At 45.7% G+C, this 25750-nt stretch overlaps 1 protein-coding gene across 4 annotated transcripts; it reads left to right on the forward strand.

The window, feature by feature from the left end:
- Positions 1-1626: 1626 nt before the first annotated feature.
- LOC309593954 (hepatocyte nuclear factor 4-beta-like) lies at positions 1627-25447 on the forward strand (the record flags this gene model as incomplete). Of its 4 annotated transcripts, none has more annotated exons than XM_082319148.1 (10): positions 1627-1741; positions 8230-8434; positions 10340-10434; positions 18550-18656; positions 19729-19884; positions 20433-20520; positions 21335-21487; positions 23375-23611; positions 24272-24385; positions 25311-25447. In XM_082319148.1, 10 exons carry the CDS (start codon positions 1627-1629, stop codon positions 25445-25447), a joined length of 1407 nt encoding a protein of 468 aa, XP_082175274.1. The 4 variants fall into 4 exon arrangements, with proteins under 4 accessions (XP_082175274.1, XP_082175275.1, XP_082175276.1 ...); XM_082319149.1 differs by having other exon boundaries at positions 8263-8434; positions 23375-23641; XM_082319150.1 differs by having other exon boundaries at positions 8263-8434.
- Positions 25448-25750: the final 303 nt, after the last annotated feature.

Consider the following 25750-nt stretch of genomic DNA (forward strand, 5'->3'; position numbering starts at 1 on the left):
AAAAAAGGAAAGAAGGAAAAAAAAATCTATGGCACATGAAATTATTTTATGCCCCAGAAATGATAAGAAAGTAAAGCTAAGGGTTCCTGCACCCAGTCTTTATAAGGAAAAAGCCTATCTAGAGTTAACCCATTGCAAATGTCCACTGTAAATCCCCAGGATATGGAAAAATACATTAAAAAAAAAAAGTAAAATGGGGATGAAATCAAAATGAGTATAGCTAAGACATTTCAAAACTCTGTTTTGGCGTATTTCTTGCTATGTGGAGTTTGCTAGGATACATGGGGCCGCCCTGCTCCTCGGTTCAGTGAGAGTTCAGGCAGTCTGGCAGTCCTCTTCCTTTGGCCAAGGCTCCTTTTCTGGCAACATGTCTCCCTGTTTCTCAAGACTCTTCTTTTCCTCCAGATTCAACAGGATGTTGAACTGGATATCGCAGAAAAGCTTATGGAAAGGAAAGGCCCTCTGACACAAAACGACGTCACTGGAGCGGGAACTGTAATGTCAGGGAGGGCATCTGGAAGATGAAACCAGGAATAAACCAAGCACTTCAAGCTATATCACTTTGCATGGCTGTGTTTTATTTCCAGTCTTTTGCAGTACAGCTCATGAGTCTTAACAAGGAAAGAACTTCTGTGCAAAATTCAGTACATTAAAAAAAAAAAAAAAACAAACCCACAGTCCTGTGGGGAAAAACTGGAATTGTACTTCCATAATATGGGCCTTTCCCAGAAAAGCCAGGCATGGGTCAGCGTGAAATGCAACACCACACATCGGCAAGGGAGTCTGCCTGGATCCGTCCAGTCTTTTCCATTTTCATCGTTTGCCATTGCTTGAAACCTTCTGGCCTAACAACTCACAACCTCAACCTAGCTCTTTCTCAATGGGACCTCTGGGAGACCGGGGTTGTCTGGACTCAGGAGGGAGAAGATGCAGGTGACAGGGACAGTGTGTGGTGGGTGGGAGAAGTCAGCTCCCCTCTGCCTGTGGGGCAGGGAGAAACCATGCAGACGACTGTAATGAAGCCTCATTTTTCCCTTCCAGCGGTAACTCAAGGTGTGATCCAGTGTGCAGCACTGTTGGTGTCTCATGGCAATGCCTCAGGTTCTCCATCCTGATCTGTCTTGACGGTCTCCAGCCAGTGGTGACACTGACTTGGTCTTCGCCAACTTCAACTGACATCATTTGGTCTTTTCCCAACGGCTGGTAGCCGAGCAAGGTGACGTCGGCACGGGTGTTATTTGATGTGACCACTGCTTTGCCCTGGAAGAGCAGCGCATGCGCGTGAACGCGCCTCTGCAGCTCTTTTCAAAATGTTTGCGCAGGAACAGCCATAAAATGGGCTGTATTGACCCGAAGATGCAATCCAAGTCGTTTGAGTCTAGGCCTTATCTACATCATATTATCAGGACCGAGAGAGCACAGATGCACCCCGGGAAGGGAGGGGACTGCGTGCACGAGGGAACGGCTTCGTCCCTTCTCTCCTGGCACGGGGAGGGGACTGCGGGCAGAGCTGGGTAATGATTTGTCATCGCAAGGGCTGGGGTGTCTCTCTTTGCAGAGGAAACCTTGGCCGTGATTGACAGCAGGGCTGTTTTTTGCCGCTTCCCTTGCCGTTGACAAGTAATAATGAAGCTTTGTCAGTCCATCATGGACATGGATATGCCAGATTATGTCGACTCCTTGGACTCCTCTTATACCATGCTGGAATTTGATAACCTTCGGGTGCTCCCCAGTAACACCGGTGAGATTTCTGTTCTCTTCCTTTTGAATAACCTCCACTACCTTTGTTGTAAAGCTGAACACCTAGGAAAGGCAGGTAGGAGGTGTGGGGCAAAGGGTGGAAGGGGTAATATTTACGCAGCTGACCTGTCAACTTCTGTTGCATCTGCAGTTATGTTTGGGCTGAAATGGCACCTCTTCACTTGCCGGTCCTATTTTGAGTTATTCTTTTCCTTGGTGGGCTGAGCGTCACGTCCTGAAGAGCCCACAAGGTGTTGCAAACGTTGGTAAAGCTCTTCATGGCACGCCATAGGTTTGTCCCCCTGTATGACTTCTGAGAGGAGTTATTACCAATATTTCTTCCTTAAAATGTGTGTTTCATTCCTATATATGACTTAGGTTCGTATTTAATCCTTGGAAAAAAATGCCGTCTCAAACGGCATTTGTCTCTTACTCAGACAATACACCATGTGTCCAATTTAACTTGTTCCTAGGAACTTAGATTGAGAAGCAATACCCGAGTTGTTACTTGCCTTATATTTTTTTCTGGCTACCAAGATGGTCTAAAAGCCTTTACAGCACTCAAGGACCTGGCTGCGAGGCGCGAGTGTTTATATGCAAAGACTTCCGCTTTGTTCACAGAAATAGAGAGTATTGCGTGATATTTAGGTTTTGAGTAGTCAAAAAGTACTCTGACATAAAGCGAACGCTATTCTGTGAAATTAATTGTTCACTGTGTGAAAAATAAAGGACATTGTAGTCATATAGCATGAAACCAACCATGTAACTGAATGAGATTCCAGCATTAGCAACGCCTTCGGAGAGTTTTGGCAGCATTTCATTTAATGTGTTCAGAAGCTTAGTGAAATTAAGATGGGATTTTCAGGGTTTCACGTTTGCTCGTTAGCTGTCTCATCAAAAGAAATCAAAGTTTCAGTAGGTGTATCGCCTACAATATAAAATGATTAGACTTATTATTGCGGGACATGGGGGGGATGTCAGGAGACAAGTAGAATTAAAAGGCCCAAAGAAATTAGAATTTAAAGTTGACTTCAAGAAAGGCTCTGTCTGTCCATAAAGAAAAGATTTTCAATATTTTTTTTTTGCCAGCTCCAGATACACTGGATCTTATTTTTTATTCTTGTGGAAAGGTTTCCATCTGCCATCCTACTCCAGAAATGTTATTTAACACAGATGTTTCTCTCTGTCACTTGCTGCTGAACAACAAGATACTTTTAACTTTTCAGAGTCGTGCAAATTTCCTCAAAATTCAATATAATTTTGCAAATTAATGAGCAAAACCTGTTTGGGGCTCTCTCTTGTTTCATGCTGTGGAACTGACAGGTTGAGTTTTTTCTGAAGTTTATCTAGATCAGTATTGTGTTATTTGTCTAGCTGTTAATAAGTAACCGGTTCTCTCAGGAACTAGCTGTTTTGAAATTAGCTTGTTTGTCTTGGGTAAGTGTCCTCTTCTACAGTTTGTAAAAGTAACTTCAAAAAAGACCTGAAATGTCCATGCATAGAAATATACTGCTAACCAGCTGAATTCAGTTCCCATAAGTAACCCAAAATAACAGTTCACACGTATACTCCGTAGTCTCAGAAATATTTTCAAAGTTGTTAGAACCAAGAAATAATCTCATTTAGGTATTTTTTAAAAATATACTGCATTGTTTTAAACCTTATCTTTCCCACTGTGCAAGATTATTCTGTATTATTTCCCCTACTAAATCCAATGGCAGCTTTGCCCTCTACATAAACATGAACAGGAAGGGGTGCAATATTTATTTTAATGGACTCAGGACCGTTTCTTACATTCTGAACAATTTTTAAAGTGAAAATTAGAATATTTTCAAATAAGGTCATGCTTCCTTAAAACCAACTGTTTCCTTCTTTGGAAAATGATTTCATCAACAGTAATGATGTGGAGCACTTCCGGTGCTAAGCTTTCTGCTTCAGGAAGCTGCTGCTGTTTTGAGATTTGCCTAGATATATATTTTGGATTTTCCACCTTTAAGTAGCCCGTAATTTACCAAATATTTTGAGACTAATTCAAAATATAAAATAGAGTCCATTACGGGAGTGGAGGAGGAGTATAAAAAATTGTCTGTTTTAAATAGAAAGAATGGCAAAAGGAAGTGAACAAAACCCAATGCTAATCCTGTCTTTCCTTTATAAAATATGTGTTATGACTGCAGAAATTTTCTCATTCTGTACAAACTTATTTCCTTTACCTTGGCTGGCATTACAAGCCATATTCTCACTTGGGTTTTATGTGCTGTTAATACCCATTTCCTCATGCTCTTGTCAGAGTGGTCATTTTGCTTAAAATATGAAGCATTATTGAAATATTGCACTAATTCTTTAGTCGAGCGTCAGCAAACACTTTCTCCCATGGTGGTGCACATTCTCCCATCTCAGCACTCAAACACGACGCTGATCCTTGGGACTTTGGCACAACGCTGGCGAAACACCGTTCCCAGCCCCACTGCGGTCTAACCCAATGATGATGGTGAAAAAACCATCAACAATATTTTGACAGTGCCTGACCATCCCTCAACTTGCACGCATGTTTGTGAGGAGCTCTGGCCTTTCTGGCTGGCCTCTTCGTCATTGTTACTGTAGGATTTGGGAATGCTAAATCAAAGCTATGTTTTATATCTCAAAAACTCCCCCTCTATTTGCTAAAAGCTGATGTAGAAAGCAGCTGACCTGTACGTGGCCAGGGCTTCAGTGCTAGCCCCTGTCCAGCCCTACATTTGTATGCACAGGTTTCGCAATGCTGGCTTTGGCCACCAAGTTTGACTGCGCGTGCGTGCCCTAAACCCGCATTTATGATCTCTTTACATTCTAGCCCAGCACATGTAGTTTGGGGGTTTGCTAGCTGCAAATTATGTGCACCAAGACTGGCTTGGATTTCTGGGTAGATAAAAGCAAAAGTCATTCTGGGAAGTATTGCAAGGTAATTGTCCTATACAATGTGCATCTGGAAGAGATGTAGCCAGTAACATAAGTGAAAGGAGAAGCAGCAGAGAGGTCTGCAGTGGTGAGGTTATCATGCAGAGCTCTAGCTCTCAATGGAAGCCAGATACCATTCCCCAGCACCACCCTCACTGAGACCATCCTTACTGTCATTTCTTGTCACCGTAAAACTTGGCATCTTCATTTCAGCCCTGGTTAGGTAATAACTTACATACAGAGGCAGTAGGTAACAAAAATTTGTATGCATTTCAGCTGCGAGCTTGGTTGACCCCAAAGCTGGTGAAGACACTGGGATACTCTCATCAGCATTAGGCAGGCTGTGGTTCCCAATCTGCACGCTGCTTATATATAACTTGCAAAAGATGGTTGAAACTTCAGGTTTTTCTGCCAGTGAATGTCCGGGACAGTCCTAGTGAGGAGTCTGGCCGCAGCCACAGGTCTTCAGCTCAGGCTGGGACCCATGCAAGTTCAAGATGAGTTATGGTCATGGAGAACGTTCTTGGAGAACGTCATCAGTTGCATCTCTCCAGGAGAAATTTCAGGAGCACTGTGGCACGGCTTAGGAACTGTTCTTTCATACCACAGTGATGAGCGTCTGTAACAAATACACATCTCTGAGCATCTCTCTCCAGGGTGGTGAGGACAGTTGGGAGCTTGTTTCAGTTGTTGTGAGCCAGCTGGACTCTGACCAGATCCACCCTAGCAGCCCTCGAGCCCATCTCAGTGCGGTGCTGAGCTCCAGGTAGCAATCCCTCTAGAGAGGCACAACGTGTTAAATGAAGCTCTGAGCAGGTTATCGCCTTGCATCAGGCAGGGCTGAAGTAAATGGTCTGCAGTTTTCAGCTGATTTCACAGGCAGGCGACTGTGCTGGCAGGGATCCTGGCTTTCCTCTGCCTTTCCTAGCAGTGATCAGTCCAGGGAAAACCCAGACATTCCCCAAATACTGGGTAGGTTGGAAAGCCACATCGAAACAGTCTTCTGATGCATGCGATATTGGTTGTGCCTTTGCTCTTCTCTGAGCTAATTCTCATTTGGAACACATCATTAGTTGGTGTCTGGATTTTGTAATTAAAATTTATCATCATAATTAACATATGCATACTGGCTTAGGGCTTTCTTTTTCTTTATTTTTTTAAAAATTTCTGTTCACGTTCAACCAAGCCGAAAAGGACTGAACTTTTAGCTATGTATCTGCCCTAACATAGAGCCACCCAACTCAGCTGTAACCCATGGGCTTGTCTGTGTTTTCATGGGTAAAAGTGAGGGCAAAATTTGGTTTGCTAAATTCCACGGGCCCTCACATGCTCAGTGCTGATGGTCCTTCCTCCAGTAATACTTGGTTTAAGGCCAGATTATTAATTTCTTTCTTATATCAGCAAGAAGCTCCTCACATGTCCTACTCACATAAGGGAAAAAAGTCTTCTCTGGTGAGTAAATGCTTTCCAACATCAGGAACGTTTTGCAATCTGGACCCAGCTGAAGGATGAAAGGTCCATTGGAGACCCAAACTGTCTCGGCTTGATTCCTCTGAAGTCAGTAGAGAAAGCATGAATGGAGCAAAGAGAAAACTGGCTTTCTTATCTTTATTTTTGTTGTGCAATTTTTAAAATGTAATCCAGCATACTCGGTGCATTTGTTTATGGTCATATGTTCCTTCAAAAAAATAGATGGAGCAACAGATGCACGAATGTTAGGCAGTACAGTTAACCTCGAAGGAATTTTCTAGTACAGCTCATTTAATACTGAGTTATCAAGCAAAATAAAATGAAGAATCAATGTAAAAAGACTAAAAATTAATGTAAATTACCATTATGCAGACAATGTTCCCAAAGGACCCAAGTGCCACTTACTGACAAATGTCAGAGCTGGGAGCATCTTACATGGACTTTAGGAACAGGTAAATCTCAATTCCTGTCATTATGACCTAAGAATGATTTTGATGCTGTCATTCTTTCTTGTCACGCTGCTCCCATCTTGCTACAACCTACTTATTTATTCATCCATATGTTAGAAAGTGAAATATAGATCAAAAGGGGTTTTTGAGGGGGTGGAAGGAAGTCTGACCTTTGCATTTGTGAAGTCTTAGCTAAAAATGTCTTAGTCTTAGCCTTAGCTAAAAAACTTTCCAGGTTTTGAAAAACTAAAGCTTTATTGGCTTTTTTTTTTTGGCTTTTGATTACAATTTTCGTTGCATAGCAAATATTTTCACTAGAAATTTTTGATGTGTATTCATATACGAAAATAGCCTTCTCTCTCTGTATGTATACATGTTGTGTGTGGATTACCCAAAGCTATTTTTATACATTATGCATTAGAAAACTTTCTCTAGACTGTCCAGATCAGATGCTAATTCCTCCCCTTTGAATAATCTTCTCTAAGACTTGTCATTGCTCAATACAACAGCAGCTGAGCTTTTCTCATCACCGCCCGTCTCTTCTGCAAGGCAGGATGTGTCTTGTCCCAGAGACTTTGCCGAGGTCACTGTAGCACGAGATCAGCTCCCCTGGAGTGAAGAACATGCTCTCAGGGGTGCGATAAATTCATAAAACCATCCTGCAGTGAGTGCCCAGGTCAGGACAGACTCCACAAACATTCCTCCTCTCAGCAAGATGTAAACACTGTCATCTGCGTCTTCTCAAGCGTCTCTTTTTTTTTTTTTTTTCCCCTTTTTTTCCTTCCCCAAGCTGTGCCTCAAATTAGGAGGATTAAGAGGGCAGCGAGTCTCGTGGTTAAGGCCAAGGGAGAAGTTTAAAGGGGAGTTTTCAGCAGTGTATACACAGGCCAGGCAGGGGCAGAGCTACTCCTGCCCCAAATGAGTGGGTGCAAACAGAGGACATGACAGAGGGCATTCATATGACCTAATTTTAGGTCCCTAATTTAAAAGGTCAATCTTCCTGCACCTCTGTATTGCTTTCCAGTGGAAAGCAATGAGCCTCTTCAGAGGGCAATTCAGAGCAGGAACCAGACTTAGGAGAACTAAAGTGACCCCTGTGAGAGCTGCTGTCTCTGTCTTCCAGCTGCAGAGGAGGTCTCAAGAGCAGCCTTTTATCTCCAACACCTCTGTCATGTTCATGAAGTAGTTCATCCTTCTGGCCTCTGCTGTTTCTTCTCTGCTTTCTACTCATTCACGTTAATGATGTTCTTTCCACTGTCTTCTGTGGGTAGCAGCTTTGAACCATGTTCTCCAGGTGTCTAACTGGGGAGGTGGCTCCCCATCCCTGAAAAGCATATATCTCACATCTAGGCAAGGTTTCTCTGCATCTGTCAAGAAAAGTGGTGGTAATTGTTAAATGAGCATGTTGGGTTATGCAGCTTGAAATCTCTCTGTTCACTGAAGCAAAGGAAAACACCGATATCAGGAGCAAAGCAACTGAGTTACTCTCAGCCGAGGTTGAGCATGACCATCAATCTGGAGGCTTTACTAGCAACACATACTGCATGTGCACACTTGTGTGTGGGGCTGGGTCAGCGCGTGCTTTGCTTAAAAAAAGCAACTTGATGTCAGCTGATTCTGGTTTCCATCACAGAGGGGTCTAATGGTCCCTGTTCTCTGCCCACAGAGGCCATCACAGCCGAATCGCAAAACACCAACCTGCTCACCAACGGTGTCAGCTCCCTCTGCTCCATCTGCGGGGACCGGGCGACTGGCAAACACTATGGGGCATCCAGCTGCGACGGCTGCAAAGGCTTCTTCAGGAGAAGCGTCCGCAAGAACCATGTCTATTCCTGCAGGTACCTGTCCCTTCTGCAATAAGTAAATATAATTTATTGATGTTGTAAATAATTTGGGGTGGACATCAGGTTGTACAATGGGGCCCCTATCCCAAATGCTGAATTACCATGCCATGAATGCTAACAGTAATACTGCAGTTGAGTTTCTGGCTGGAAGAGAGGGAGCTAAGGAGTAAGCTAAGTCCTATTTCATCTTGGACCCCGACACCTTTTGTGACACCGAGCAAGCCATTTCACGAGTTCACCGTCACTGCTTTCCCCACAGTGTAAATCAAGGGAAACTTAATAGACCTGAGGTTTGACTGGTGTCTATAATACGTAAGTACCGATTCTGTGTGTGGAGTGAGACTATGACCTCAACAGAGCCCAGCAAGGGAAAGCCAAGATGGCAAAGGCCCAAAGCTCCAGAGATTTCATCTCAAACACAGTCTTTCTTGATTTTCCCAGTAAAAAGCAACAAGCATCCAAGAACTTGCCACCTCCAAAGCCTCCACCTCCCGCACAGCTTCTCCATTTTGGTTCTGAAATACATTAAACTATGTACGCTGACATATCGCTGATGATTTTACAATCATTCTGAGAACCTAGTGTGGACCAGCAATGATTCACATCCACTTTGGCACACAGGTATACATTTGAGAGAATTTTTTTTATCAGGAGGAAGCTGTAAATTATACAGCAGCTATCTTGGTTGACCTTAGAAAAATGGTGTTTATTTTAACACAGGAGGAAGGGGAAAAAAAACCTGAATACACTCAAGCCCTTCATCTCTAATTAAAACCTGGAAGTTTTCTTTTTGTTCCAGAGCTCTTCCCCCTTTAAGGGCGTTCCAAATTTTTGCAATGCGAGCCACCCTGTTTGTTCAAAATGCTCCTGGGGTCCTTATCACTCCCGGACACACCAGCCATGAAAGACACTCGGGGTGACAGCAGTGTCCACCTGCACGGTGCCCATCCCAGGAACTATGGGATCCCTGCAGGAAGAGGCAACAGCTACTACTGATTTCTTTGAAATTTCAGCTATCAGTCTCCTGGGAGTGGAGTTGTTGCCCCTCCCCAGGAGTCTATGAATTTCTGTGACATTTGGCAGCTCAGGGAAGATCCACGGCATCGAAGCCAAGCAAATAGCAAATGCTCGCTTGTCTGCAAATCCTTATTTGGTGAGCCACGCTGTATTTAGCCCAGCTCGGAGCTCTGTTGTTTATCGCAGACGTGAATTCCTTGGAAAGTCTTCGGGCCTTTGTACCTTTGGCTTTTTACCAGTCTGGGAAAGTGTCTTGGCTTTTACAACCTGATGATGGTCTTGGAGCAACCCGTGCCGGCTCCTCTCTGCGTGGCAGATTCCTCTTCCATTGCTTCACCCACCATGGAAAGAGATGCCAAATCTACGAGGGCCACCCTTTGAACAGCACATAGGTTCCTAAATCCCCTGTTGAAACGAATAGGAATTAGGAGGCCCTGTGCCTCAAAACTAGGCTGAAGACACAAAAGAGCTTGCGGTCATAGTGTAATTATTCTGTGCAAAGCAGGACAGTGTTAACAAACGGGATCAAAATGAATCCCGACGCCAAACACGCAATAACTGTCTCAAAGTGGGAGATGGAGTTCCTACACTGCCAGGCACCGGCACAACTTGAGTCACAGTCACACTTTCACAGCCAAAACCATCTCAGTTCTCGCAGGGTGGGTGGTCTGAAATCGCTTCGCTCCCAGCTGGCAGGAACGGCGGTGGGGAAGATGAGGAACGGGGCCGAGCCAACGTTGATTCAACCCATTTCTTGCAAACCTTTGGCTCTTCTCTGGATTCAGGCAATACGTAGCTCAGTGAGGTCTGGGGCTGCTTGAGGTGAGTGGGGTGCAGATGCCAGGCTGGTTGCTCCATGTTTTATTTCCCATCTCCTCCCAGGTTCAGCCGACAGTGTGTGATAGACAAAGACAAGAGGAACCAGTGCAGGTACTGCAGGCTGAAGAAGTGCTTCAGAGCTGGCATGAAGAAAGAAGGTAGGTGCAAAGAGACATTTCAAAACTGCCTGCTGCTGGCTCTGGCCCTACTGCCACTGCAGAGCATGATGGAGAGCAGCGGCAGCCCGGACCCAGGGAGATGATGCTCGTGTGTCACAGTGAGAGATTTCTTGTAGTCAAAGCTGAAAGCCCCATTTCTTATCTAATGAGACGGGAATTTCAATTAAAGCCTTGTGACAGTATTCACCCACCCTGGCAGGCTGGTCTCTTTAGGATATTTTTATACTGGGAAAGAGATGGGCTTCTTTGGGGTTTATTTAGCCTCTAATTGTTTCACAACAGAAATTCCCTTGCTGTATACCTGCTAGTGCAACTCCTAATCCCAGCTGTGACAATCACAGCAAGGATCTGCCATCCTCAATCTCATAAATGCCAACAACTGACTACTGCAGAACAGCGTTTGGCAGTTAGAATCATAGAATCATTTAGGTTGCAAAAGACCTTTAAGATCATCAAGTCCAACCATTAACCTAGCACTGCTCAGTCCACCACTAAACCATGTCCCTAAGCACCACATCTACCCATCTTTTAAACACCTCCAGGGATGGAGACCCAACCCCTTCCCTGGGCAGCCTGTGCCAGTGCCTGACTGCCCTTTCGGTGAAGAAGTTGTTCCTAATATCCAACCTAAACCTGCCCTGGAGCAACTTGAGGCCATTTCCTCTCATCCTATCGCTTGTTATTTGGGAGAAGAGACTGACCCCCTTGACTTGGCTGATGCTCATGTAGCTTGGTGCAACACTTAGGGCAAAGTACAGCCGGAACACAATGCCTTATGGTGTGAGAGAGGCTCCTCCATGGCACAGGGCACACAGGCAGTGCTCCCAGAGGCAGATGGCTCCTGTGTCCCCTGAGTTGGGACCTGAGTCAGAGTCAAACCCTTTGGCAGTGCTGCCCTCATGGTGGGTATAGCACAACTATAGAGCCACTTTTAACACTGGTACTGAAGGGCCAATCCAATATTGGCCGATGCCTTTTGTTGGACTTTATGTTGGCTGTATTAAGAGGGAGGTGGGGCATTGTAGAGCATTTGGGTACCAGTAACCATTGGGATGTGCCCTTCTAACACACTAAAGGAAATACTAAATGTTACAGTGCCTAATGCTAAGCAAGAGAAAAGACACTTCTGTTTTAACCTATGCCTTAATTCCCTATGGCCAGCTTCCCTGGGAAAGTCTGAGACCTATCAGAGCATTTCTGATCTCTGATCATTCAGTGTTTGCATAGTGGGAGAGCATGGATGATACTATTTTACTTACTCCAAGCTTTCTGGGCAGCAACCGTCTTTGTACTGAGTGCTTAGCAAAGCAGGGCCCCAGCCCACAACAGGTAGTACATCCCCCTGCTGTGCAGGTAGTTGGGTGATGGTTTCAGCACTCTTCACCCTTCTTTTTTTGCTGTTTTCCAACCCACTAACAGCTAAAGAGTGAGGGAGCTAGAAAGGAACTTGAGAGCTTCTTTCCATTCCATGGAATTAAACACCCCTTACCCAAGGGGTGAAATCATGGTCCCACTGAAACCAAGGGGAAATTTGTCACGGATTTCTGGTAATTCATAAGATTTCACTGACGATGAAAAAATCTTTCCAACCTTCTGACCATATGTTTTCCTGGAGAAGAAGGGTGTCTTGCAATTTGGCATAGGTCATGGATGTAGCAAAAATGCCTCTTGGTTTAATTTAGGAGAAATGGAGTAAATGCAGCAGATGGAAAAGAAATAGCTCTCAAAGTAATAAAGACCAAATCAAAGCATATCTGGTCAGTTCTAGGTGGGGATGGAGCCAATTGCCAATGCAGCAAGCTCCACAGCTTGGAAAGGCTGAAATCTGGTTATCAGCTCAATTCTTTGAGCTGAAGCATGATTTTTATTGGTTTTATGGCAAAAGTTATAAAACCTTGGTTCATGCCTTCATTATTGATTGCAGCCTGATAGAAGGTGACTCATTTTAAGTTCCACATAGTCACATTCTTTGAAACTTTTTTTATGAGTGCACAGTCAGGTTGTGTGCTCACAAACTGCTCATGTGTTTGGTAAGGAAGATTTTAAAGCACCTTGAGCAACTGCTTTGCAGAAATTAGCTTAGCCGACCAGAGCTATATCCAAAGCATGTGTGCAGGACTGTGAAAGAAATTTTCTTGCACAATTGTGTGCACAAAAAGAACACAGTTATTTGCTTTAGGGTGGTTCTAGATTAATATTAAACAGTATTGCGAAGCATTAGGGAAAAAAGAGAACCCATGTCTTGGGATAGAGCAGTATGAGGATGATACAAATGTTTGTGCATAATTTTTTGGCATGCACTGATTCATGTTGGGAGACCACAGCTGTGACATCCACGCTCAATGTGTCCCGTTGTCCCAGCACCGGCACGCAAGAGTTTGACACTCTCTTTCTCTGGCACATCACTCTTCAGCCGGCCCATATAATAGCAATCAGACTTTCCAGGGTGTGGTAATAGTGTTGTTTATTCACAGCAGAGGGGAAGGAGCTGGAAATGATCCTTTTCCCAGCCTGCCTGTGACAATACACCTGGGGTGGGGTTAACAGGCTTGTGTCCCCCTCGCACACTCCCCACTGCTGGCATCCCACTGACCCACTGCTTGACGGGTGTGTGCGCAATATCGGAAAACTTGCTGTTCCCCAGCAAAACTAACTGATAAACTGGAATTTTGGATCTAGAGTGATTTTTTTCCAGTCTTCCTGTGTTCTAAGACGTGACGTGACACATTTGGACCTTTCTTTCTCTCTTTTTTCCCCTGTTGGAAACAACTCTAGTGCATAAGAGATTGAAAGGGGCTATATTACCTGACCTGGTAGAAGGGAAATTTCTGCCTAAAAAAAGCCATATGATGCAAATACCCGAGCTAACTTTAAACTGGGTGTCTATAGGGGCAGCAGTGCAGGTGCAGGGCTGAGGGTCTCAGCAGAGGCTGGTCCTGGGAGCACAGTGCAGTCGGGCTATAGGTTCACTGTGGGTCCAGGGCAGCTGGGCAGAGGTTGTTGAGAAAAGCATCAGTAGGGTCCTTTAGATTGTCTTGTTCGTACACTTGGAATTTGGTCCTGCTTTCGGAAAGGACCAGGACTGTCCCACCACACATGAGCCCTGCGCCTCCAGGCTTGTGCACTGAGCTAGGATCCAGGTTCCATCGGTGCCAGCGAGAGCAAGAACGGGCCAAAACTTGAGTCTTGTGGAAAGTCCAGTCCCCAGATTTCGTAGAAATTAGCTCATTCAGAAACACTCCTATCCTGATTACAGTTTTGGTATCAATAATTCACTTTAATAACTACAAGTAAACAATCATTAAAGCTGGGACGAGGGGAGAGGAAAAGGCTTGCTTGAACGCAACCCCCTTCTTGCCTCCTGAAATGCCACTATGATCAGGATTTAAGATTTTTACAGGAGATTCAATCCTTTATTCTTATTTTGTGGTTAAGGCTGGGACTGTATCGCAGGGTGCTCTGGGTGCTTCGGCGATTTTCTGGCTGTCCTCTCTGATTTTCCCTCTTTGCACAGAAGGTTCAATTTCTATTGTTTTGTACAATGCTACCAGGCAGGTTTTTGGTCACTACAGCAGCAGTGAACGAGGACTGCACCAGATACTTAAACACCCAAAGAAAACAGCAGGATACTATTTTTAGCATCTTACTGAGATCATGTTTAACCTAGAATAAATTAGCAGGGTGTGATTTTTCAAGTAAGTCAGGTCATCTACTCACACGGACTTGAGCGTCTGAAAACCTGGAAGCCTTTTGAAATGCCAGCACTGTACTGTCAGGATTCAGTTTGCTGGTGAAGAGAAGAGTGGTTAATATTTAACCTCTCATCCCCTTTAAAGTAATTTATGAATGTACATGACCTCCTTTAGTTTTACGCAGAACTAAAAAGAATTATTGTATCACTTACGGCCACAACACAATAGGAGGATTTGAGGCTATTTTTTATTTATTTTTGTTAAATTGGACAGGTTTATAAGACAGTTTTATTAGTGTTTCACAGGATCTCTGTGTTGTTTCCTACCTTTTGTTTGCACATCTCTTCTGCCAGTTTTTAGAAGGCTGAGACTGCAGTTTATGGCAAAGATGGATGGAAAAGTTAAAGGATCTTCCCCACTTTGTGATAGTCATAAATCAGGCCAGAAGCCTGTGAAATGATTAAATGTGCAGGTACCATTGGGATTTATTTGCAAACAAAATATACCATACCTACAAAATCAGAGGTAGCTTGGGGAAAAAGAATTATTTGTTCATAAATTAATCAGGCAGCAGAAGGGGTAAATCTGTTGGTGGAGACAGAAACACTGCGAGCGCTGGTGAATGCTGGCACCGTGCTGGGGCACTCGCACCTTCCTCCTCCTGCTCTCTTGTTAGGCCATTTATTAATACATTTCTAACTCCATCAGCATTAAATGAGGATGCTTTTAGAGGAATAATAATGGAAATGGTAACTCCCATGTAGGCAGGTCTTTAATTTCTGCAGTTACCATGGAAAGTTACTGGTTTGCTGCTGTCCCCTTCCAATCGATGCCTGTGCCCGTATTTATTGGACTCCCTGGAGGTTCCTCCTCACAGGCTCTGTACCTATGTGGCAAGGCAGCAAGGACAAAATGTTTGGGTTTGTTGCAATCCCACAAACACACCACTGTTTGCTCAAGAGCCACTGCACGTGCTCTGCAGCCTGCCCTGCCGCCGGCATCCTTGATGCACTCATGGCAAAAGGGCCCAGGCTTGCTCTGAGTAACAAAACCCCTCCGATGGCTCCTTTACGTCAGATGGAGAATATGTTTGTTTTCCCATCCACTTCCCACAGTCAGGACATGCCGTAGCCGTGGACAATTCCCCAGAGGGAGACACAGGCACCATCTCGTCCTCTCTCCCCTTTCCCCAGGGGAAAGCCTGGGTCACAGCCACACTGTCCCTAGCTGGCAGCATCATGGGGGCTCGCTCCCGCTGACGTCCCCTCGTGCGGGGCTGCCGTGGCCCTTCCCGAAGTTTATTGGCTTTGGGAACTGGAGCGTTGTGCAGAGGACAGGGTTAGAGAAAACAAATGGGCAAGCAAAGTTTTCACCAGGCATACACTGGAAATAGTCCCTGGGAGGTGGTGGGATCCAGCACTGGGATTTTAGTCCTTCCTGCAAGTTTGCTGGCTTTTATTGACTGCAAAGCCAAGCTTATGTCTGAGCCTGAGCACCCTCAGTGCCAGCACACCCCTCAAGCACGCCCGATGCCTCACCACGAGTGACCTATCCCTTCCCTTTTACAAGCACAATAAATATAGCAATATAATTACCACACAGTAATAGATTAATTTTGTTGCAGGTAAAACATTAACTGCCTTTTGTATCTAATTCCGTCACATCTTGGGTACTTTCAGCGATAACACCCAAATCACCTTGAGAAAGTCAGTCTGTACCATCCACTTACACTTGAAGATTGAGCTTATCAGAGCATGAGGGAAGCACTGAAATATGTGCCATAAAAGGACCCGGGAGAAAAACAGGCTGAGGCTTCTTAAAGGACTCTGTCAGCGGGGGCTAGGACCAGGTCTGCCTGGGTTTGTAGGATTTACGTACAATAAGATGTGTAACTTGGTTGGAAAGGCAAAATTTGTACCTTTTCTTATAAGTGGGCAAAAAGAGCCCCTTCACCGCCATAGAGCTACGTGGGGAAGCATCTGACAGGAAACCAGGCAGAGAAGGTTGGGTGGGGACTTTCCAAGGATGTCAGCGATGACATGGGTTTGGGCGGGCTTGTTTCTACTCAATGCTGGATGGTGCTGCTTGTCTTTGTGGTGTACCAAAAAAAGCTGTGAAGGGGTAGCCTATTCTGGAGATTAATCATGGATTATGGTTCCTATAACCACCTTCACCTTCAGACCGGTGGGGATCTCTGGCTGAACAGCCTTTTCCATCATCCCCCCCATGCATAGGGTAATGCATGCTGCTGTCTAAGGTAGGTTAGCAGAGCCTTCCAAGGGCCGTAGTTGGTTTTTTTTTTCCCCTAAATTGATGTCTAATTGCCTCTACATAGTATCCATAGCCTGAAAAAAGCTCCAGTGATATGTATGCGTGTTGCATCTTTCACAAGTTGATGTACCCATCCAGCCCCTTGCAGCCATTCAGGCAAGGTTGGCTCCAAGGTGCAAAATGGCTTTGGTGGCTGGACCCCAGCAGACCCCCCCCAGGCACACCCGGCTCAGCAGCGAGCGGGTCCTGACAGCAAGGCTGAGCCCCAAATCCTGGCAAATAAATACTACTCTCCTGCTGATAACGGGAGATATTGATTTTTGTCACTGTTGCTTGTTTTCTGTCCTTTCACTTTGTTGGCCTCTCATCAGAGGCCAGTTAGGAAAACAGATCAGCGGTTGGATCTGAACTGACAAAAAAACCCATCTTCCCACCCTGCGTGCGAAATGGTGCCCATGTCTCCTTTGCACGAATTCGGAGAAATGTGCCCCGTGCAAAGAGTGATGCTTGCCCTAAAGCGAGGCCCGGCAGCGAGGCAAAGTCTCGAAAGAGTGATGGTGAAATGATTTTGCTGACTTTGCAAAAACAAATCATTGCTAGAAAAATCTTCTCCAGTGGCCACTTTTGAGACAAAACTGCACCATTTCACACCCAAAGGGTTAAAGCACAGAGTGAGTTGTGCTTTGACAGCTATGTCTGAGTCATTCCCCCTAAATAAAACCAAAAGGAGCCTGGAATTGCTGTAGGAAGGAGGAAGGATGTGCTGCATTATCACCACATGCTAAATCTTCCCCCTTCCCGCTCCCTCTGCTTTAAGGGCCTTACAATTGCCTTTCCGAGCTTTACATAGCCAAGACGTATGAGCTGTCAGGAAAATGCTGAGTCTGCATTCAGGCTCCTTTCTCCAGCCCCATGTGGGCTTGTTTGCTGCTGCACAGAGGCAATAAGGCTCAGGGGAGAAACTAACACTGAAAACAAGGTTGCTCTAAGTCTAAATTCTGCTTTTTCCTCTGCTGCTGTTTTACTTGATGGCTGCAGTGGAGGCGAGTCAGTTCTTGGAGAATGTGTTGCAAAAATAAGCTGCTGAAATGCAATAGATCCCTTATGTTCAACATGGAGGGTTGATGGAGCTTGATGTGGCTTGTGCTTCAGGGAAAAGGATGGTTTAAAAGGTGGAATAAACCTCAAAAAAATCAGCAATTTTTTTTTTCTAATTTACCATGGCATGGCTGTACCTTTCTGTTTGCAGAAAGCCGAGGGCCGATCTTCACTCTGCAGTGGTCACTATAGTGTGTCCAAGGAGCATTGTATCGCTGTTATTAACTGTCCAGGACACCCTGAGCTGTTTTGCAGCAGTGATTTGCACAGGGTGCCAGCAGAGCTGGAGACAAACCCCGGCTTGGTTTGTTCCCTCAGCTGTGTGCCAGCATCGCCATCGGGGTTACGCGCTCACTGAAACCAGCAGCGTGATGGGCAAGGCTGAGGGAACGGTTTTAAGGTGGGATCGGCGAATTTAAGCTTTCTTTCTTTGGAGCTCCCTTAATGCGGTGACTCTTCCTGCTCCCCATGAGTGGTGGAGATGTCCCCTGGGAGATGTCCCCTGCGATGCCTCAGGGGCAGGGGACACTTTAAGGCTGCTTTGAGGTGGGATCAGAGGATGTTTTTTCCACTGCTGCTGTAAGACGAGATACAACCTGAAGAGCATCCTGCTGTACAGACAGCTCAGGAGAGGAGTCCTCAGTGCAGACGTGGCAAAAAGGGTAGTGGCGGCCAGGGCTCCAGCAGTGTGGGTGCGTTGCCAAGTGAAAAGGGTCGACATCAAATCCCCAGACTCCCCCTGAGCTGCATCAAACCCAGCGGGACCAGCTAACATCCCGCAGGGGTTGCTCTGACTGCCAAATGGCCTTATCTCCCCCTGTTGCTCCTGTGCTTGGTCTTCTCCCTCACTGGTGGTCTTTTCCTCTCCCTGGTGCCTCTTTAACCTTATTCCAGCATCCAACAAGGGTGGAGGGTCTTGCAGGCACCACCCATGTGGTCCCATCCCCTCCTGTTTGGGGACCACAAGTACCAGCAGCCATCGGTTGCGTGGGAAGGCTCTTGCTAACACAACCACGGCTCGCTCTCGTTTCAGCCGTGCAGAACGAGCGCGACAGGATCAGCATTCGCAGGAGCAGCTACGAGGACAACGGCTCGCTCTCCATCAGCGTGCTCACTCAGGCCGAGGCCATGGCACAGCAGGTATGACATGCGGGGACAGCCCTCCAAACGAGTACGTGGCCTTCAGCTATTCCATATGGGGTTACGAGCTCGCTAAACCAAGCAGGGCTGGATCTTTTTCTGCCCTTGGATGGCTCTTGCACAAAGCCACAGGGAAGAAAATGCATTAGAGAGATCCAAAAGCAGACAGTAAAAATCCTTGGTGCGTTATCAAGACAACACGTCCTGCAAGGAGCAGATGCAGCCTTTGGTGTGTGAGACGTGAAGCTGAAATTCCAAGGGCTGAGGGATGTTGCAGACCCTGCGTCCCCTCTGCCCCCAGCCTAAATTGTTGCTGCACCCTAAAAACTCACTGCATTTCATGCAGAAGTTTATCTCTCCTTGCTGCACGCTCTGTCCTGCTCAGAACATCATGCTCCCGTCACGGTCGATTATATCTTTTCTTGTAACTTCTCTCCCAGGGCAACAATTTTAGGGGAGAAAAATAAAGCTAATAAAACTGCTGGGCTTCAACTAACACCGATTGCTTTCCTATTTCATCTTCCACAATGAATTTCACCCTGCGTGTCCTTTAAATTCCTATGCAAATATCCTTTCTCCACTGAAACAGAGTCTCCAGATGCTGCATATTACGTGGAGCAATGTGTCCACTTCCTTTGCAAAAACTGTGATGCTTTAACCCTCTCCCCACCGTGCAGCTCCTTAGAGATCGAAATGGGTGTTTTGTGTCCCAGAGAGCTACTTGGGGGAGGAAGGCTGGATGCATTTCAGGCATTTGGCTGGCTTAAGTGATTGATGGGAAGCTGAGACCCAGTGCTGCTGTACTGCTAGGAGCGGGAATATTAATGAGATTTTGTCCTGAGCCAGCCTGTTGGGACTGAGCACCACCTCGTGGAGGCTTCGCCACGGGCTGTACATTGGACAGTATACACCGCTGAGCAAATACCTGTGCAACCACAAGGGCAAACCTCTTGTCAACGACCTGATGAGGTTAATGCCTGTGAAGGCTCCCCACGTTATCCATGAATTGCTGTTGAGGATGACAAAAGAGCACAGATCTGGTCCCAGTGCAACCTGGTTGTTTCTCTTTCAGTATTCATCGCTGAGTCCGGTGCACAGCGCGGACATTGCTATGAAGAAGGTTGCAACCATCAACGATGTGAGTGAATCCATGAAACAGCAGCTTCTGGTGCTGGTTGAATGGGCAAAATACATCCCGGCGTTTTGTGAGCTCCCACTTGACGACCAGGTAAAATGCAAATGCCTCTTCCCTGCAAACCCACCGCCTTCGGTAGGAATTCCCAGCCATACGTTCTCACAGGAGAATCTGACATGAACATATAGATCACCTTATGCAGAGCAATGAACTAGCAGGTGAGAAAGAATAATAAAGGACAAGGGATCGATTAAAAATAAGTCGAGCAGCCAAAGTCCCCCAAAATATAATAGAGTTGGTCACTCCAGTCTGCACAAGGACCCAGTCAAAAAAGACTGGTTTTCCCTTTATTGGTACCTGATAGCTGAATATAAAAGCCATTTATTTCCTAAGAACTCAAATTACTCAAGCCTCTCTTTGCTCTTTCAGTTGACAACAACTTTCTATTTAGTTTGCTATGAATGTAGCACACCTGAAAAGTGATGATATACTAACGATTTCTAGCTCTTAATAGTACTTTGCCTGTAGATCTGACATCAAAACAAACACCAAATTTGGCTTAATCTAAACAGCAAGAGCTCACTGTTCCCGTTGCTGCTTTTCAAATGTAATATTATTTCTTTCTTCTGTGCCATCTCCAGGTTGCCTTGCTCAGAGCCCACGCAGGGGAACACCTGCTCCTTGGGGTAGCCAAGCGGTCCATACCATACACCGATTTTCTGTTATTAGGTAAAGTAGTGGAATACACTTCTGCTTTTATAATTCACACACCCGAGTCATTGCCAAGTATCCTGCCTGCCTGAAATCCTCTCTGCGCTCCTGGGCATGGTCTGCACATCTGGCTTGAGACTAAGTGCTTGAGAAGGTCTCTGGAGAAGTATAAAAAGGAGCAAGCAAATTCACTGGGACTTTTACAACTGGTCTCTTACTGCTTTGAAATTGTGGATGAAAAAACCCTAATATTTAAACGGCATCTCAAACTGCGCTGCCTTGTTTTTGTAACTGAAATTGCCAGGACACAGGCAATGAGGTATTGGGTATTTGTGCTTAAAAACTTAGCAGAAAGGTCTATTAAACATTATAGAGCAAATAGGTATTTCCTTTTCATGTAGCTCTCTGCCATAAAAAACACAGGTGGGACTATTTGCGGAAAAAATGAGAATACTGACTTTGAAAGTCACATATTAAAGAAAAGAGGGAGGCAGAACTTTGTTTAAAAAAAAACACACCAAAAATAAAACTGCAACACCACTTGCAAACAGATGTTAGGTATAACAGAGGGTAAACCAGAGCAGAACGTGGAGCAGGCTTCGTGTACAGCGTGGGTGCATCAATGTGTGCAAACGAGATAATTAAGGACCAACGAATGAGATCCACGGCTTGCTTCTCAATCGTGAATCTGACTACGAAGCTGCACGCTGGAAGTCTGCTGCACGTGGGCACTGGGACTATCTGGCAGCATGCCGTGGGGTAACTTCTGGATGAGACCTTGTCTGCAGAGCTAGAGCAAAAATCTGATGCCGAATTTTTCTTGTGTTCCTAGGGAATGACTTCATCATCCCAATGCACTGCCCAGAACTGGAAATCGCTCGTGTGGCCACCAGAATCTTGGACGAGTTGGTGAAGCCCTTGAGGGACATCCAGATAGATGACAACGAGTATGCCTGCCTTAAAGCCATCATCTTCTTTGATCCGGGTAAGCTTCCTTCCCAATTGCCAAGCATGGGGCTTGAAAAGGAGTTGAGGGCTCTCCGATAACCAGGAAAACCCCTTGGCAGCAGCTCTGCATTTCACCCTGCCTCTGCTGTAATGAGTAACACTTAGCAGCGCAGCAAGGACATGTTAGGAGTGACGTATTCCTGAACACTTAACTATTTAGCAAGTAGTAACTCCAGCCAGACCGATGTGCAAGACTCTGCAGACCCTAGAGGAGTTTTGCTGCCTCTGTAGCTTGGCTTCAGGAAAGCCCATCAGTCTGAAATGAAGGAGATGACCATTACAGCCATACATGCCTATAGTGAATTATGCATAAGCAAAATGAGTCAACTGAGCAGCAGTGTAGAGCATCCATCAGAGTTCAGAAAGCAGCATTAAAAACCACAGAGAGCCGGACCGTTCAGAGTACCCAGAAATATCAGGGATGACTGTTAATGGATCTCGCTGGCAGCCAGTACCGGCCAAGGGCTGGGCTCATCCATACGGGATGGAGAACGGGGAAACACACAGAGGCAAACAAAAGCTTGTTTTGAACCTTTGCTGTGTTCTCATTCCACAAGCGTGAGGGTTCCCATCTCAGCCCAGCTTCCCCCCAAACACTCCTGTTTCTACGTGCCTACAGCACACACACACCCCCCTGGTACAGCACTCAGTCCCTTTAAGTGTGTCTTGCCTTGTAGCTGGGGGAACGATCCCAAGTCCAGAACAATGCCCTTTGTCTTTGGCATCTATTAGAAATTAGAGCATCTTCCATTAGTTATTTTTTGCTGTGTTTGCTGATTTGAAATCAAGATACGGGAGTTTTACAAACATTATGAACTTTGGCTCGCCAAAGAGCCTGCTGCAAATCTGAAAAAGGATCACGTTATTAAATTGAGTTTGACAAATTACCTTCTCAGCTGATCAGTATCTCAGTGAAGCTTTAGATCATTGCGACAGTGAGGCGCTGTGATTTCATCTAAAATGAAAAAGTGTGAAGCTCTACAGAAGTGAACTTTGTTCATGCTAACATGTAGGCCTGTCCATGGAGTTACACACTACCATACAATAATTCATTAACCACTTTGGCTCATGTCTTGGCAAGATGGTCTCTAAAATGTGGTGCTTGCGGATTCTTTGTAGACAGTGAAAGAAATGGTACAGCGAGCCAGAAATCTCAGTTTTAGATAGCAGGAGAGGCAGGGGTGGAAAGCTGTAAATCCCAGCACTTCACCCTACCCAGAGTGCACATTTACTTGATGATTAAGCAGAACTGGATCAGTGGTCCATGAAAAACGGATCAACCACAGGTCAAAGACAGGAAATCAAGACAAGAACCTCATGCCGCAGCGGGTGTATTTGCAAGAGATAGGCACTAAACCTGCATGAATTTAGTGGCAGTAGTTGGGACTCAGAGTTTTCAGGGGGAAATTCCAAGCCGTTTCCTTGGAAGGACAAATACAGTTCAACTTCTAAATGCTTCCTCTTCACTAATGGCAGTAGCCAGACATATCCATCTGAAGCAAGCTCTTATTTTCTTACTGTTTCCCCTCAAATTCCTCTTACTGTTTCCCTGTTCCATATGAGATATGAAATAATGGCAGCCCAATGCTAATCTGTCAGATAAACTTGGAGACTCTGAGAGATAAGGAGGACATGGAGGACATGGTTTAGTGATGGATTTGGCAGTGATAGGTTAACGGTTGGACTCGATGATCTTAAGGGTCTCTTCCAACCTTAACGATTCTATAATTCTATGATTCTATGATTCTATAATTGTCAGAGGATTGCTGGCATCTCATCCTTTTCCCTCTACAGAGCCCGACTGACAGGGTAACACTTTCTGGTTACACAGGCCAGCAATTAACCTCATTTTTTCCCCTGCCAGACTGCAAAGGCCTGAGCGAGCCCGGGAAGGTGAAGAACATGCGCTTCCAGGTCCAAGTCAACCTGGAGGACTATATCAATGATCGCCAGTACGACTCCCGAGGCCGGTTCAGCGACATCCTCCTCCTGCTGCCCCCGCTGCAGAGCATCACCTGGCAGATGATAGAGCAAGTCCAGTTCGTGAAGCTCTTCGGTGTGGCCAGGATCGACAGCTTGCTGCAGGAGATGCTGCTGGGAGGTACGAACCCTGCTGAGAAAGGACAGCAAAGTTATTTTATTTCAAAGCCATTAAAGGGCTTCGTGTCTGGGTTTGTGTCCTTCCCTGGAGGATGTATGGTAGAGAGAACTTGATCTTGGGAGGAGGGAGGTGAAGGCTCAGGCTGAACTGCAGCTTGAGCATGGGTCCTTCTCACTCCAGACCTATCCCCAAGACATTTCTTCCCAGCCTATCTCTGAAAAATCTGACCCAGAGGCAGTTTTACTGTAGTGGGTACACTCTGCGGTGCTTCACACCAGCAGAGCACTCGAATTTTAGGCAACCTACCAAACTGATGCAGTTTGCAAGAAAGCAACACATTTTTTTGTTAGCAATATGCAGAAGTTATAACTATATAGGAAACCCTGATAAAAGCACTAATTGGGAGACACACAGAGACAGCCGAAGAGTGCAGTCAGTTATTAGCTGAAACCTCAGCCATCCCAGGAGGTTGGCCCTAGACAGTGAGAAGGCTGAGAGCAAAGAGGACAGCGGAGCGGGAAGCAAGCAAAGACGAGCCAGGACATTAACCCCCACCCACAGAGGTCTTCCACATTCTCTGAAAAAAGGAGACTTGGCCCAGAGCATCTGGCTTCTCGGTGGGTATGCAAAGAATGATGTCTTTTCCCACTTCCACTGCAGGAACCACCATTGACCTCCAGTACCAGCCAGGACCTCCCAACCTCAACATGGAACCGCTGCCAGGACACGTCCTCCCGAGCAACATGAGCTCTGTGATTCACACCGCTCCAAACCGTACGCGTCCTTTTTTACGCTATTAATGCCAGCATACTGGAGGGACTGAATAGGAGAAGCAGTTAAGAAAAAGACCTTTAAGTTTATTTACGTGTATAAGCGTTACGTTTGAATCAGAGTTTGCAGCCCCCCCTGCTGAATTCTTTACCATGAAGTCTGGGAACATGCTTCCAAAAGAGAAGCTGAGATTTTCACATAATAGCATGATCCAGAGGGCTTTTGAGATGTTACTTTACATCACAAGATTAAAAAAATAAATCAAGATGGGTGACAGTATGTTTCTATGAACGTAGGCAGCGCTGGGAAATACCACAAAGCAGCACACACGGTTATTAGTGGTAAGTTTCCCTACATAAAGCGTCTTGGTTGCTGTCAAGCAGAACACAATATGACCTGAATACAAGACCGTCTTCAACCACTCTGGGCACCGCTGCTAGGCAATGGCTATTTGTTAAGGCATTTATCCACTGCAGTAGCAAACGGACCATGCTATTAAAAAAAAAAAAGAAGAGTAGAACATGAGTTGCAATTTAACCACCGCTGCCATGTAATCACAATGTCTCGCACACAGTCTCCCTTTGCCAGTTACGATCATCATCTACCTCTTGTAGCATATTTTGCTCTTTCTCAGCCACGTAAATGTTGGCATAATGTATTTTAGCTTGCTTTTTTTTTTAAGCCACCTTGCAGTAAGGGAGATTAAAGAGATGCTGTGTTCTGTAAATGAAGTATAGTGGCTCTCCTCCGATGAGGAGAGGAAGAATTAAAAAGCATGAAGATGCCTGATTTTGGGATGGATCCCCCTGCCCCATCCCCCAAGCTCCTGCTCCTTGGCTCATAGGATGGTTTGCTGGTTTTATTTGGGCACTGCTGTACTCAACAGCACCCAGGTCCATGTTAATTCTGTTTCTTTTCTCTCCTACAGCATCTCCTGAAACATCCCTTCCATCTCCTTCTACAAGCACAGGCAGTGAAGACTATAAATTAGGCTCTAGCGCAGGACCCAACGCCGTAGCGCAGCTCTTGCCTCAGACAGTGATACCCAAGCAGGAGATTTTATAGGGAGAGGTGGAAGGAGAAGCTGGGAGCAATGTGGAAACTGTGCTGAAAGTGAAACGGGCCCTTTCTCTTTGCAGAGGCAAAGCACAGCAACCCCCTGCCTGCAGCCGGATCCGTCTGTCACACACTTTCCCGTCCGTGAGTCGAGCACCAGGTACCAGACTGCAGCAGGAGCCTCACCGTGGGTCTTCCCACCCTTCATTTCACAAGTGATTGGGGTTAATGCTCTTTTCGGTAGGATCAAGACTGTAAGCTCTCTGGAGCAGGGCTTCTGATTGCATTCGTTATCACCTAGCTCGGTGTGAT

The sequence above is a fragment of the Platalea leucorodia genome (assembly GCF_965183815.1).
Source record: "Platalea leucorodia genome assembly, chromosome: 8".
Classification (NCBI taxonomy): domain Eukaryota; kingdom Metazoa; phylum Chordata; class Aves; order Pelecaniformes; family Threskiornithidae; genus Platalea; species Platalea leucorodia.